The 13759-nt window shown below is 43.5% G+C and overlaps 1 protein-coding gene across 2 annotated transcripts in view; it reads right to left on the reverse strand.

Moving 5' to 3' along the window:
• LOC138265741 (gamma-aminobutyric acid receptor subunit beta-4) overlaps positions 1 to 13759 on the reverse strand; it is a 603058-nt gene that overhangs the window by 218055 nt on the left and 371244 nt on the right. For both annotated transcript variants that reach the window (XM_069213752.1, XM_069213744.1), the window contains exon 4: positions 5502 to 5722. In XM_069213752.1, the coding sequence (XP_069069853.1) occupies positions 5502 to 5722 (221 nt within the window). The remainder of the gene's footprint in view (positions 1 to 5501; positions 5723 to 13759) is intronic.

A 13759-nucleotide genomic window follows, 5' to 3' on the forward strand; every position in this document is an offset into this window, starting at 1 on the left:
TCAACATATTCATGCAGCCCCCTTACTAATCCAAAATACACATCCCTTCATCAATTGTAAAAAGCCACAACTATACAAAGGATTAAAGTGTCCAAAGCAAACATCTTTTTCTCTTTCAGTTTATTTCTTGACACCATCCAAAGTGGTGAACACCCATCAGCCAGTCACTGGTGCTTGGTTTTCTATTTTTGTCACTCCACATTTGATGCTTTGAGATATGGTGCAGTAATGTGTTTAGAATGAGTACCTCTATGCATATAATTCCATATTTCACTTTTAACCTGAAACCTCTTTTGAGCGTGAGCCAGAAGCTCAATAACTTCAGGCAATTTCATCCACAGCATGACACCTACACATTCACATAGTTCATATACTTCGCCATACATACACAACCAATCATTTGCACTACTTCCACAATATTGCCCCTAAGAACATTTATTAGCACATTCTCAACACTATTTCATGTACAAACAGCATCTGCAAAACACTGCACCCAGCCCACTGTACTTTGGCTGGAGGCAGGGCCAGCTTAAGGGTGGCACGATTGGTGCAGAGGCTCCTGGCCCTGACCTTGGGGTCGAGAGTGCTGTGATTAGACACAACACCGCTACAAAAAGCACCTGTTGCAGAGCTCTGTGCTTCCAGCAGTTTTCCAGTAACAATAAAAATGGCAAGATAACTCTGGTGATTAAAGTTCCTGCTGGAGTGAGATCCGGAGTTTTATTTATTGCAGTTTCCACTCATGATAAAGTAGCACAGAAGGTTAATACTCCTATTGCAAAGAATGTGTACCATGCAGATCACAGAACTGTATTTTAGGTGCAAAGCTCAGTGGGTTACTGCTTTTGTCACAGAGAACCCTTTGGTACGTGGAGTTGATAAGTTGCAACTTTAATACAGCACAGTGACCTATGAACAGTCATCGAAAAGCTGTATGCAAATACCTTTGCGTAGGTTAGAACATTATGTTTTTACCTCAGACTTTCATTGTCCTAATATTGCTACAAAGTGATTATTTAGGTAGAATTACTTTATTATTGGTAAAACCAACCACTGTGGTACATTTTATATCCCAAGTTTGTGCTTCTCCAGATCAAACACTTAACATATACTGCTGACTAGTATCAGTGACCTGTGACTCCTACACCTTACAATCCTTGTTGTGCTATGTAACATTTCCTAAAAACTGATTTATAAGTATGATTCATTGGCTTTGTATGCAATGTAAAGTGCTCTGACACCCTACACTGGTATGAGTAGCAATATAAAACAAACTAAAAGCATGTGAGAGAGTAGCTATGGGGAGATTAGAGGCACTGTTGGAGTGTGGTAATGAGGAAATTTGTGGAGAATGAGGCTTTTTGGGGGGAGCAAAGATTGTCACACTGGGCACCACCAGAGCTGAAGACGGCCCTGGCTGGAGCACTTTTTCACCAATCCATCAAACAACATCTTCCACTGTAAACACAGGTCACTGCAACAATGCCTTTTGGTCCATAGAAGCATGCACTTGAATGCCTGTGAGGAGGGAAACAAGAGTGCATAGGGACCATACTAGTGGAAACACATAATGTAATATACTAACGCATACTTTTTAACTACTATGTTATGCACACAGTTATATATCTTGCTGAGGTGTGAGGACTCTGAAGCTAAACATCTAACAAAAACGGTATTATCAAAGCAGTCCTCAGTAGGAAGCTTTGATGCCACTTTAATTCTGTTATCTTTGAGCTCAACATTTTTTTTTTGATCATGCAACATTCATTCAAAACAAAGACAAAAGAACAGCAGATTTGAATAAGCTAATAAATTCCCAGCATTTCGATTAATTGCTATAAAGTCTGAGGTTCAATACTGAGGAACAATATATGTATATACAGTGGCAGGTGCTGCCAGGAAGGCTTGGTGGGGCAGCGAGCAGAGCAGGGGGATAATAAAAAAATAAAAAGACTTACCTTACCTGCTGCTAGCCCTCCGTGTTCCTCTGCTCCTGCCTCTTTAGTTCTTCTCTGCTTGCTTCCCTTCCCACCCTATCCAGACGTTTCTCTCATGCTGTTACTCAGCATGAGAGAAGGGCTAGGATTGACATGAGCGGGCTGAAATGCCGCTCAGTTAGGGAGCCTGCGTTGGTTCTCCACCCAGCTATGAAACACAGCTTAGCTGGAAAGTTCTAAGTGCGCATGTCAGTTTGGCCGGCCTAAGAGGCCTTGCCAAACGATAATGCGCACTTACAGTGCACCGACTCCTCCTCCTCCCTCTGCTGACACAGAGGATGCTGGCCCTGTCCCGCCATATACTCGACAGACTGGTAGTGGTAAGGCGGAAAAATAAAATGACTAAAAAATACTTTTATTATCAATGTATTTTTCTGCTGCCTTTCAGCAGTGGGGAGGTGCTCCTTAGCCACAGTGGAGAGGCTGTCCCTGTGTGTGTGTCCAAAGAAAAGGCTCCATCTCACATGTCATGGCCACACCCCATGAGTGTCTCAATTGTGTTTTATCCTCTAGTTCCATGTTAATTTGATTGTAACACATTTAATTATGGGATGGTCATATTTTGTGACTGTGTAAGTGAGTGGCTTATTCTGTGTTCCAAATGGGTTTCGAACTGCAGTATATCACAAACTCTCATATGATACACATTGTAATCACTGAAAAATGTGCTCTTTTTGGAACTCCATCTTGTACAGAAGGAAATGATTTACTATTGAATTGCTCCAAGATACATGGAATTTCACAATTACTAGAGGTAAAACTTTGGAGGAACTAAAAGTCTCAAAGTCTAGGCCTAAACAAGAATCAATCACTATACCCGTTGATGTATTTTTTTAAACCAGAAATTGGTCTGAGGTGTGTGAAGCTCTAGAAGCACTGTTATCACATAACTCATTCATTAACATAGCTCTGGGATAAATAATCCTTTCTCTTACTCTACTTCTGTGGTTGCATCTACACTATAATGAGCTCATAAAATGACCCTTAAATTGTTTGGCTAAGATGTGCTTTCAATCCAGTGTTACAAATGTAACAAAAATAGTAGGAGAAAGGGGGAGGAGATCAGGGACTGAAATGTGTAAAAAGAGTCTTGCCAATACAATAATTTCCTCACAGTGAGTAGGATCTTAAAGGGTGTACTGTACAAACATAAATTTGATCCTGTTGCTTTACCTATGCATTATTAAAATCGGCTCCTGACCATCTGAGTGGACCTTGGCAAACCTGCAGCCATGGAAAAAGTTAGACAATCTGACCCTACGTCCTGGACACCCATACCCACTTCTATAAACAAGGTCAGAAATAATACCCTATGTTTGGTCCAACAACAAGTGTTGTTAGTCTGCTTCTTAGTCAACTCCTTCCTGGTGCCCTCCATGCTGTTATTCTTGCTAGGTTTCAGCCAAGCCAAGGCCTGCTAATACTTTGTCAAAAGAGTACTTGCAGCCATCGATAGTCTTCAAATTTATCAGAAAGCTTATGCAAGAAACACTTGCTGCCATAGAATGTATTGCTATGTTCAATGACAATTAAGGAAAGAAACCCACAGAACACATCATGGTACCTATTACAAAAAATAGGAATAACAGGGCAAGGTCCTTCTCCCCTTGCTAACATCCTTGCTAAAGCCAGATGTCTAGCAGCAGAGATGACAAATATGACTTCACCATCCTGTGTCCAATGGAAAATGGCATTGTAAATACCTTGAATTTAGGGAGGACCATTTATCCAAAACTTTCCAAAACTCCATGGCCAGCTCCATGCATACCTAAGGTTGAGGACCCAAAAAGATCTACTCAAAACTAATGCATTCTCATTCCAATTTTGTCAAGCAGATAGACCTGCTATCCCTTTTCACAAATTTGAAGTATTAGGCTTGTATTAATCGAGGAAAAGAAGCACCTGAATATCCATGTTAAATAGACTGACAGCATTTTTCAGTTCATTCCCCCCAAACACAGTACTGCATTGGATAAGGATGGAAACCTTCCTGATGTGCTGTAATAAACAGTAATCTAGTGTAAACCTCCAGAGACAAGTTGCATTTTTTTTTTACCGCAGCGAACATAATAACTGGGCAAAAAAAATGACAGCTGGGTAAAATGTGAATAACAAGAATGTTATTCCCCTCGGGGTTCTGAGTGACATCATAAACAACGCAAGCTTCACTCTCGTTGTATATTCAATGTCACTCAAAATCCTTTGGAGAATAACTTACCCATTATTCTTCAGAATTTGCACTCAGTAAATGGAATGGAGTTTACTTTTAAATCTATATTTTGTATGATGTTCTTCTCCTGTGTGTCTCACTGGCTCCTTGGTCCGACTCTCTTCTGTTAAACCATAGTGCTTTTACAAAAAACCCAGTTTACTGCCCTTGTTTCCAACTCTATATGTTTTATAATTCCTATTTTCATTTTGGTCACACCCTTTATGAAGATAGACATGTTTTATTAGTGGGCTTCCAATCCTAAAAGCTGGGCCACCAGAGATTAGTTTAAAAGAGGCTGGTGGAGACCTCAAAGGTTTACCTATTCGTGAGCATGGTCACAATGCTCTTCATACTATCGCATCTGTTTCGTTCCAGCCATTACTCCAGCAACTATTATTAATGAGCTCTGAGGACCTTATTTACGGGGTTTTGGCAAATGGCAGCCATATTGCTGTGCTGTCCTACGGAAAAGTGAAAGGGCAGGAATGCATCATACTTAAGCAATATTGTGCATTCTTGTCCTTTCCCTCTGCACTGGTGCTGTATGGCAGCCTAATGCTAATGAAGGCACCCTTGCACCATGGTGCAAGGGTGTCTGCTTTGTATGCAGGATTATTTTTGTGCAGGAATGGTAGCCTTCCTGCACAAAAACAATCCCAAAAAAGGTTTTTCCTCTTTCTATGTATGATGAAATGCAACCACATGGAAGGAGGAGAAAATAAGAAGAAATAAAAATATTTCACTTCGTTAGGCCTCACCTCAGGAAGCATAAGGTTTTGAAGCTTCCCCGGGTTTACATGATTAAGTGGATCTGTGGTAGCGTCAAAACTCACAGGTAGTGCATGGGAAAACTCACCACAACAGCAATAGAACACCTCCCTGGTGCAAAGAAAGGCAACGTGGCAACTTTGCTACTTTGCCTTATCCCCTATCTATGAGGCCATTCAAAGCCATGCAAAGTGGCCTTGCATGGCCTTATAGACATGGTTGAAAGGTTTGTGCCCCTGTAGCTTCACAAACAGTGAAGCTCCGGCGGCACAATACTCTCATAAATAAGCCTCTAAAGTTCTAGGTGTGGGGACCAAATGTTGAAGATCATGCACGATGCTGCATTACTATAAATACTTTATCTGATTCTGTCCCATAGAAATAGTAAAGATCATTCACCAAAAACTGTTCGAGTCATCAACAAGCATTTCAGCACACAGGTTCCAATACATGTACGGCAACTACACCCCTGCAACAGGTTTGCCAAGGTAAACTGCCATCTGTGAATACAAAGATTCACCCACCTGAGTCCATACAACACAGTTCCGTCAGGGTGTAATCGTATCATCCGGTTCTTCACAGTAACCCCGTGCAGGAAGGACTTCTTGTCATTCAGGAAGTAGGTGTCAGGAAGCCAAAGCTGGTCAGCCACTCGGTTGTCCAGAGTAAGGTTCAGGGGAATAGCTGTGTAGGCAAGTCTCTTGTCGCGCCAGCTCTGTTGAAAGTACATGGTGATAGTGTAATCCTAAAAGAGGGAAATTATACTGCTGTTAGATCGACAGAAGATTATGAAAACCAACATTCGCACTTTCAGTGCATCTGACTGGCCACGTGCACTCGATAAACTCAAAACACATCTGAAAAGTATCGTATGGAGTGTGTGTTAAGTCAATCTTAGAACTGAAGACTCAGAATTACTTGGATAAAGAACACGTCATGTATATGAGATCTAGAGCTGAGGCATAATTTATATCGGAGCAAATCCCCAGTTTGCAGTAGACAGTGCTGGGGTATTTGGTTCTTCATCAATTGTCAATCAAGTTAAAAATCCGAATACAATTTTAACAGTACAAAATGTAAAGCAGTTAAGGAGACTTGGAACAGAGCATTTAATAATGAACATATAAAAAACACATTTACATCGACCAAAAATATTCGGATTCAACAAATCTGAATTCTTTTTAAGTGGGATATAGAATTGCAAAACACTACTTTCACAAATTAATTATTGTGTTCATTTGTAAAAGACAATCAACAATTAAAATATATCAACACACATGCATTGATAGATGTTGCACTTATGTACAAATCTGGACAAAAGGATATCATCTTGTTACAAATCCATAATAATGAGCTGGTCAGAAGATTTTATTCCTTGCAAACGGTCCAAAGAGGTCAGGTTACGTTTCATCATTTCTTTGAGGTACTTTATATAATAGCAGAATTCTGCTTACTACATACACTGTTTGATAAGTACAATATTATGTGTTCGCAATGCAATCATATTGTAATAGGACAAATTAAGAAAGTGTTAAACCTTTGCTCACGTGGATGATGACAAGGTGAGCTTGTCTAAGTCAATCGCTTTATCACAAAGTTACAGGCCAGTTGCGTACAATACAACAGAGTTTGTGGTCGTAATTCACATTATTTGCCAGACAATCTCATTGCACTTAAATGTTGTTCCTGTATAGTCCTCTATCACCACTTCAGAAACTTGAAAATGGTTACTTAAAGTTGAACAAGTCCCTGAAACCTCAACTTTTCACCCAGGCCTACAGTAACCTTCTTATTAGTACACTCTGAGTAGTTATGTGGTGGTTTTGAAATATCTGCACACGCACAAGGGCTAAAAGGGGAGTGTTTAAAGACCTAGGGGTTTAGTTATAAAATACTTGCACTGCTGGAGCGTCACTTTTTTAGATGCTCCAATGGTGCAGCCCTCTCAATCATATCTGAGGCATAGGCACCAAATTGTGTGCTGGTTGAAAGGACAGGGATGCACCATATCTCGTAAATATGGTACATTCCTCCCCTTTCGGTTTGGCGTAGGGCAGTGCAGCAAAAAGACTTGCAGTGTTGCCCTATGCAAAATCTTTGCAATTGAGACACCTGGGCCCTCATTTTGACCCTGGTAATCCGAAGACCGCCAGGGCCGCAGTGGGGTTCACACCGCCGACAGGCCGGTGGTGAAGACCACCACATTATGAGTGTGGCAGTATGGCCTCTCCCAATCTGCCACATCCCCGCTAGTACGGCCAGGGCGGTAGGACAGCCGGGCCGGAGGACAGCACCTCCAGGCTGGCTGTCCACTGAACAGCGGTATTAGGAGTCACCTGCCAACCAGGGTTTCTGTGGCGGTAGAACCTCCACGAAAACCCTGGTGGAAAGGCTGTCGGTGACAGGAAATTGCTTTCCTGTCGCTGGCAGACGACTTCCCCCAAACCCCACTTCCAAGACAGCACCTCCTTCCAAGACAGTATCCACTCCCCTCAGCCCCCTTCCAATACATCACCCCCCTTCCAAGACAGCACCCTCCTCCCCCGACCTCCCCACATACACGCACACACACCCACATGCACCCTTCATACACGTACTCACCAACATGCTTACATACATGCATTCACCAACATGCATACATACATGCATTCACCAACACACATATATATACACGCATTCACTCGCATCCAAAGATATGAATTCACACAAACATACCAACTTGCACTCACTTCAGCAATCACACACGCAGACATGGAAGAAAAGCTGCCAGTGACAGGAAATTCCTTTCCTGTCACTGGCAGATGATTCCCCCCATTCCCCCTTCCAAGGCAGCCTCCCCTTTCAAAGATAGCATCCCCTCCCACGCCACCCTTCCAATACATCACCCCCCACCCCTTCCGAGACAGCACCCACTCCCCCACCCTCCCCGCATAACACACACCCTGTGAAATTAACTTCAACCGCATAATGCTACAGAGATCAACATGTTTCTGCACAGCTAAAGCACCCTATAATGAGGTGTAGTGGCATTCATCATTTATGCAAAGTAAATATTTAGAAAATAGATATTTATAACCAGTAATCCACCATCATTGTGGCTGAAAGTAGCTTTGTCAGCACCCACAAATATTGGGAGATAAGCATCATCTCATAATCCCTAAGGGCAGAAAAAGCATGTCTGTACGAGGTTCCGTCTGAGTGAGAAGACAATGTGATTGGTTATGAGATTCCGCCGCCCGCCAAGGTTTTACCATTGAGTGGCCACCAATGTGGCTGCAATCCCGTCAGCCTCATTCTGAGATCCCCGCCGGCCCAGCGGGGATGTCGGCCGTAACATGGGAACCGGCTCCTAATGGAGCCGGCGGTGTTGCGGCTGTGCGACGGGTGCAGCTGCACCCGCCGTGCTTTTCACTGTCTGCACTTGGCATGGGCAGTGCAGGGTCCCCCAGGGGCCCCTCGATTCCCCTTCCTGCCAGCCTTTGCATGGCGGACTCTACCGCCATTGACAGGCTGGCGGGAAGGGGACTCGTAATTCCCTGGGCAGCGTTGCCCTGGTGGAATAAAACCGCAGGGACAACCATGGCGGGAAACCGCCGATCCCGGCTGTGCGACCGCAATTCGCCAGATTGTACTGCCAGCCTGTTGGCGGTACAATCGCCGAAACACCCCTGGCGGTCTTTGACCGCCAGCGTTGTAATGAGGCCCTATGTGTATCGTTGTGTTCGGTGTTTATGAACTCTCTCTAATACTATATTGTTATTCTCCAGCTGGTAAGAAACGTAAGACTGGACAAAGCCATTAACACAAGAGCATTTATATATTTGTGGTTCATATATCCAAGACTTTGACAATAATCCACTTAGAAGAAGGGAAGCTCCAACAAGCAGAAAACAATGTGACTGACTTGATCCCCTGAACTGTAATTGTTAGACTTGGCATCCTGTGTGTGGTCTCCCTTAACTTTTTGCCTCTGTTTCCCATGTTGTTGATGTGTGCTGGACCCTGATTTTGCTGTGTTTGTTTCCCCCGGGCACTTTAACACTCCTATCCAGTGCTAAATTGCAAGTGCTCCTATGTTTAATGAATGTGTGATTGGCTTTCCATGCTTGGCATATTTGATTTACTGGTAAGTCCCTAGTACAGTGCACTAGAGGTGCCCAGGGCCTCTAAATCAAATACTACTAGTGGGCCTGCAGCACTGGTTGCGCCAACCACATTAGTAGCCCTGTAAACATGGCTCAGACCTGCCATTGCAGTGTCTGTGTGTGCAGTTTTAAACTGCCAACTTGACTTGGCAAGTGTACCTACTTGCGAGGCCAAAACCTTCCCTTTTATTACATATAAGACACCCCTAAGGTAGGCCCTAGTTAGCCCCATTGGCAGGGTGCAGTGTACATTTAAGGTAGGACATGTACTAATGTGTTGTATATGTCCTGACAGTGAAATACTAACCAAACTCGTTTTTCACTGTTGCAAGGCCTTTCCCTCTCATAAGTTAACGTGGGGGCTGCCTTTAAATATAATTAAAGCATATATTCCCTTTGGGGTCAGATAGTCATGTGGAGATTGGGGTCTCTGAACTCACAATTTAAAAATACATATTTTAGTAAAGTTGGTTTTGAGATTGTGTGTTTGAAAATGCCACTTTTAGAAAGTAGGCATTTTCTTGCTTAAACCATTCTGTGACTCTTCCTGTTTGTGGATTCCCTGTCTGGGTTAGTTTGACAGTTGGGCTATTTGCACCTCTCTCTAGACAGTCACACAAAGGGAGCTGGAGTGTAGCATACATATACTGATGATTCATCTGTGCCGGGAGGGAAGGGAGGAGTTGTCACTCACACCTGAGAGGGCTGTGCCTACCCTCACACAATGCAGTCTCCAACCCCCTGGTGTGTGTCTGGGGCCTGGCCTGGGCAAGGCAGGATCTCACAAACAAGAGAGACTCTTCTTTGAAGTAGGCCTACTTCAAAGGCAGAAAGGTGTGTAAGAAGAGCACCCAAACCCCAGAAAAATTAGATCACCTCTGCGAAGGCCAAAGCTGAAGAGCTGAGGAGAAGTCCTGCTTTGCCTGTGACTGTGAAAGGGGACAAAGATTGGACTTTGTAGTGCATTCCTGCTTGTGAAGAATCTCCAAGGGCTTGAACTGAGCTTGCCTCTAAGACTTCCCCTGACAGCACCTGGACTCTCTGCTGAGACTCCTGCCCTGCCAAGTAGTGCCCTATCCAGTTCCTGGGCCCTTGAAAGGTGAAGCTGGCAGACAAAGACTGAAAATCCAAACATAGACTGCTGTGTGGGGCAGTTTTAAACGCAGCTGCATTGCGGCTGGAATATCTATGCAAAGCGGCTCGAGAAACACCATGCAACACCCACTAATGGAAGCTGATAATGACGCAAACCCCACGCAGCACCGTTTTGTGATACCGTGTGACCGGATTTTCAATTCAACATCGCTGGGCACGGCAAAACAACGCAAATCCTGCCCAAACCCGAGGTGCATGTCCAGATCGACCCTTCGCTCTCTTGCGGGAGAGGAGAAACTACGCAAGCTGACTATACCGGAGGAGAAACGAAGCCCGGTCTCGCTTGCGAGTGAGAAATCGACGCAGCGTTGCCCTTTTCCGATGACCACTCACCCGTGCGGTGTTATTTTGACGCCACCCAGGTACTTTTGTACGCTAACAACATTCTGACTGTTTTCTAAACGATTTAAGACTCATATTCTTTGAAAATTCATAACTTGACTTGTGTATGTTGGATTTTTGCCATTTTGGTCTTGTTTTATTCACATAAATATGACCTCTTTTTCTAAACCTGTGTTGTGTCATTATGTAGTGTTTTCACTGAGTTGCTGTGTGTGTTGGTACAAATACTTTACACATTGATTCTGAAGCTAAGACTGCCTGCTCGTGCCAAGCTACCAAGGGGGTGAGTGGGGGTTAACTAAGGGTGATTCTCCTTTACACTGACTAGAATAAGGGTCCTTTTTTGGACAGGGGGCAACCCATTTCTAACAGTAATTATGTGCTTTTTTTGTCCCCTTAATGAGTGCACTGATTCTAGGGTAGGCAGCATGCAGCGCTTTACACACTGTATAAAATAAATACATAAACAAGTAAATAAGTAAGAAGGATATGCCACATCATTGAAAGATGTGCTCAGATAGGTATGAAGGAAATCCAGATTTCTGACTTTTGGATCTAGACACATTTAAGATCATCAGGCCCACCCAGGAAGGTATTTTACAAAAAATTTGAATGGAGGGTCTTCGTTTTACTACGTGTTTGTTATTTGGATTACATTTCATTCACTTTATTTATTTTTGTGTTTTTTTTTTTAAATATTGTGGACATGGCCTGTAGAACACTTTACAACAAAGCAGAACATATCAATATCTAAAAGAAAATACACATGTAAAATTAAAGGTGTAAAAAACATCAGTTAGCCTCCCTGTGAGGAAGTGCGCGTTCCACTCATTCATTGAAAAACATAGCAGTGACACGCAGGCCCCGAGCTGGACATCAATTGTTTACGCTGGTTGAGGTTAGTCTTCACTTGACAGAAGAGTAAAGGGGTAGAAGCTTGTTAGGCCAGGTGTTGTTAAAGAGAAGAGCTTTGAAGTCTTTTTTTGAAAGTGACATGACATGAATTCATGTGCAGGCTCAGCTAGAGTGAGTTCTTTTATTTTGTGGCACTTCTGGAGAATGACTGGCTCATGAATCACTCATGATTTAAGGTGGGGGTTTCGAGGAGGGTCAATTTAGAGCCTTTAGACCTCCATTGTTTGCTGACTTTACTGGCCTTAGGAGTCTGCACACCTTGCCGTGGCTAAACAGTGTGTTCAACCTGGCCCTTTTTGCAAGATTATCCCCAAACTTTTTGCCGTCTTCATCCTATTTGTTCTGACCTGTTCTTGTTTTAGGACTCTGAGCACTTTACCACTGCTAACCAGTGCTAACATGCATATGCTCTCTGTCTAAAATGTATTGGTTTATCCATGAATGGCCTCTTTGATTTTCTAGTAAGTCCCTAGTAAAGTGCACTATGTGTGCCAAGGGCCTGTAAATCAAATGCTACTAGTAGGCCTGCAGCACTGATTGTGCCACCCACCTGAGTAGCCCTGTAAACATGTATCAGACCTGCCACTGAAGAGTCTGTGTTTGCCGTTTGAAACTGCAATTTAGACTGAGCAAAATCACACACTTTCCAGGCCCAAACATTACATTTTACTACATGTACGTCACCCCTAAAGTCAGCCCAAGGCAGCCCCATGGGGAGGGTGCAGTGTATTTAAAAGGTAGAACATGAACTGGTGTGTGTTACATGTCCTTATAGTGAAATACTGCTAAATTTGTTTTTCACTATTGCAAGGACTATCTCTCCCATAGTGTAACATGGGGATTGCCTTGAAGTATCTTTTCAGTGTAATTTGCATTGAAAGCAGACAGAGATAAGGAGTTTGGGGTCTCTGAACTCACAATTTAAAAATACAACTTTTGGTGAAGTTGTTTTTGGAATTGTAGGTTTAAAAATGCAACTTTAAGAAAGTGGGTATTTTCTTGATTAACCATTTTGTGCCTCTGCCTGTCTGTGGGATACACGTCTGGGGCAGGATAACATTTGGGCTGTTTATGCATTCACTCTAGACAGTCACAAAAAGGGAGTTGAGGTGTGTCCTGCATGTCCTGATGGCCCAACACCAGGCTGATGGGTCTTCCTGAGCTAAAGTGGTGGGAGGAGTTGACACTTGCACTTGAATGGGGCTGTGTCTGTCTTTACACAAAGCAGTCTCCACCCCCCTAGAGTGTGTCTGGGGCCAAGGCAGGGAAAGGCAGGGTCTTGTGCATTACAAAGACTTCTCTTTGAAGTTTACCTACTTCAAAAATAGAAATGGGTATAAGTACTGGACCTCTGACACCATAGAGTTAAAATGCTTCTGGACCTGTTGCTTTCTTGTGCTGGTCAGCTGCTGCCTGCTTCTGTCCTGGGAGTGAAAGGACTGGACTTGGCTTCCTACATCCTCCTTCCAAAGGTTCTCCAAGACTTGGATTGAATTTGCCTCCTGTTAAGAAGTCTCAGGGACATCAAAGACATCAACTGCCAGTGCCTGGGCTCTTTTGCTAAGAGTCCTGACTTGCCAAGTGGTGCCAAATCAAGTCCCTGGCACTTTGGGAGTGAGTTCTGGTGCAACAAGGAAAAAACTAAGGACATCGACTCCAGAGTGGCTTCAGAACTAATGCCACCCTCTGACTACATGCTGCTGTCTCCGCTGGAGCCATGGTCTCTGCTGAGTGCAATGGCTGTGACCTGCAACACAGGACTAATGCCGCCACAGTGCCTGCAAAGTCCCGCCACAATGTGAGTCTTCAGTGGTGTCTCATTGATGTCCATAACATGCCATGTAACTGATGCTTCACCTCCCCAGTATCAGTAAAGAACCAACACCTCACCAGCTCCAGCTATACCCAAATTCCCCGACTACGTGCAACCTCTTTGTTTCCTAATTGTTTTCCAAGGTACTGTACCTGGGCTCCGTGCGACTCCGTGACCAGCTCACACTCCCGCACGAGTGGCGTTGGACTGTTGCGAATGACTTCTTTAAGACGCCGTGATAGCCCCAGTTGGAGCTATCGTGTTTCCAAGCACTTTAGTAAGAATTAACCTTTGAAAATTTGTATCTTTACTTGTGAATGTTGTTTTTTGTCATTTTGGTCTTGTTTTAATCAGATAAATATTGCCTATTGTGCTAAACTGGTGTGGAGTACTTTTGTAGTGTTTTTTACTG

The sequence above is a fragment of the Pleurodeles waltl genome, chromosome 2_1 (genome assembly GCF_031143425.1).
Source record: "Pleurodeles waltl isolate 20211129_DDA chromosome 2_1, aPleWal1.hap1.20221129, whole genome shotgun sequence".
Taxonomy (NCBI): Eukaryota; Metazoa; Chordata; class Amphibia; order Caudata; family Salamandridae; genus Pleurodeles; species Pleurodeles waltl.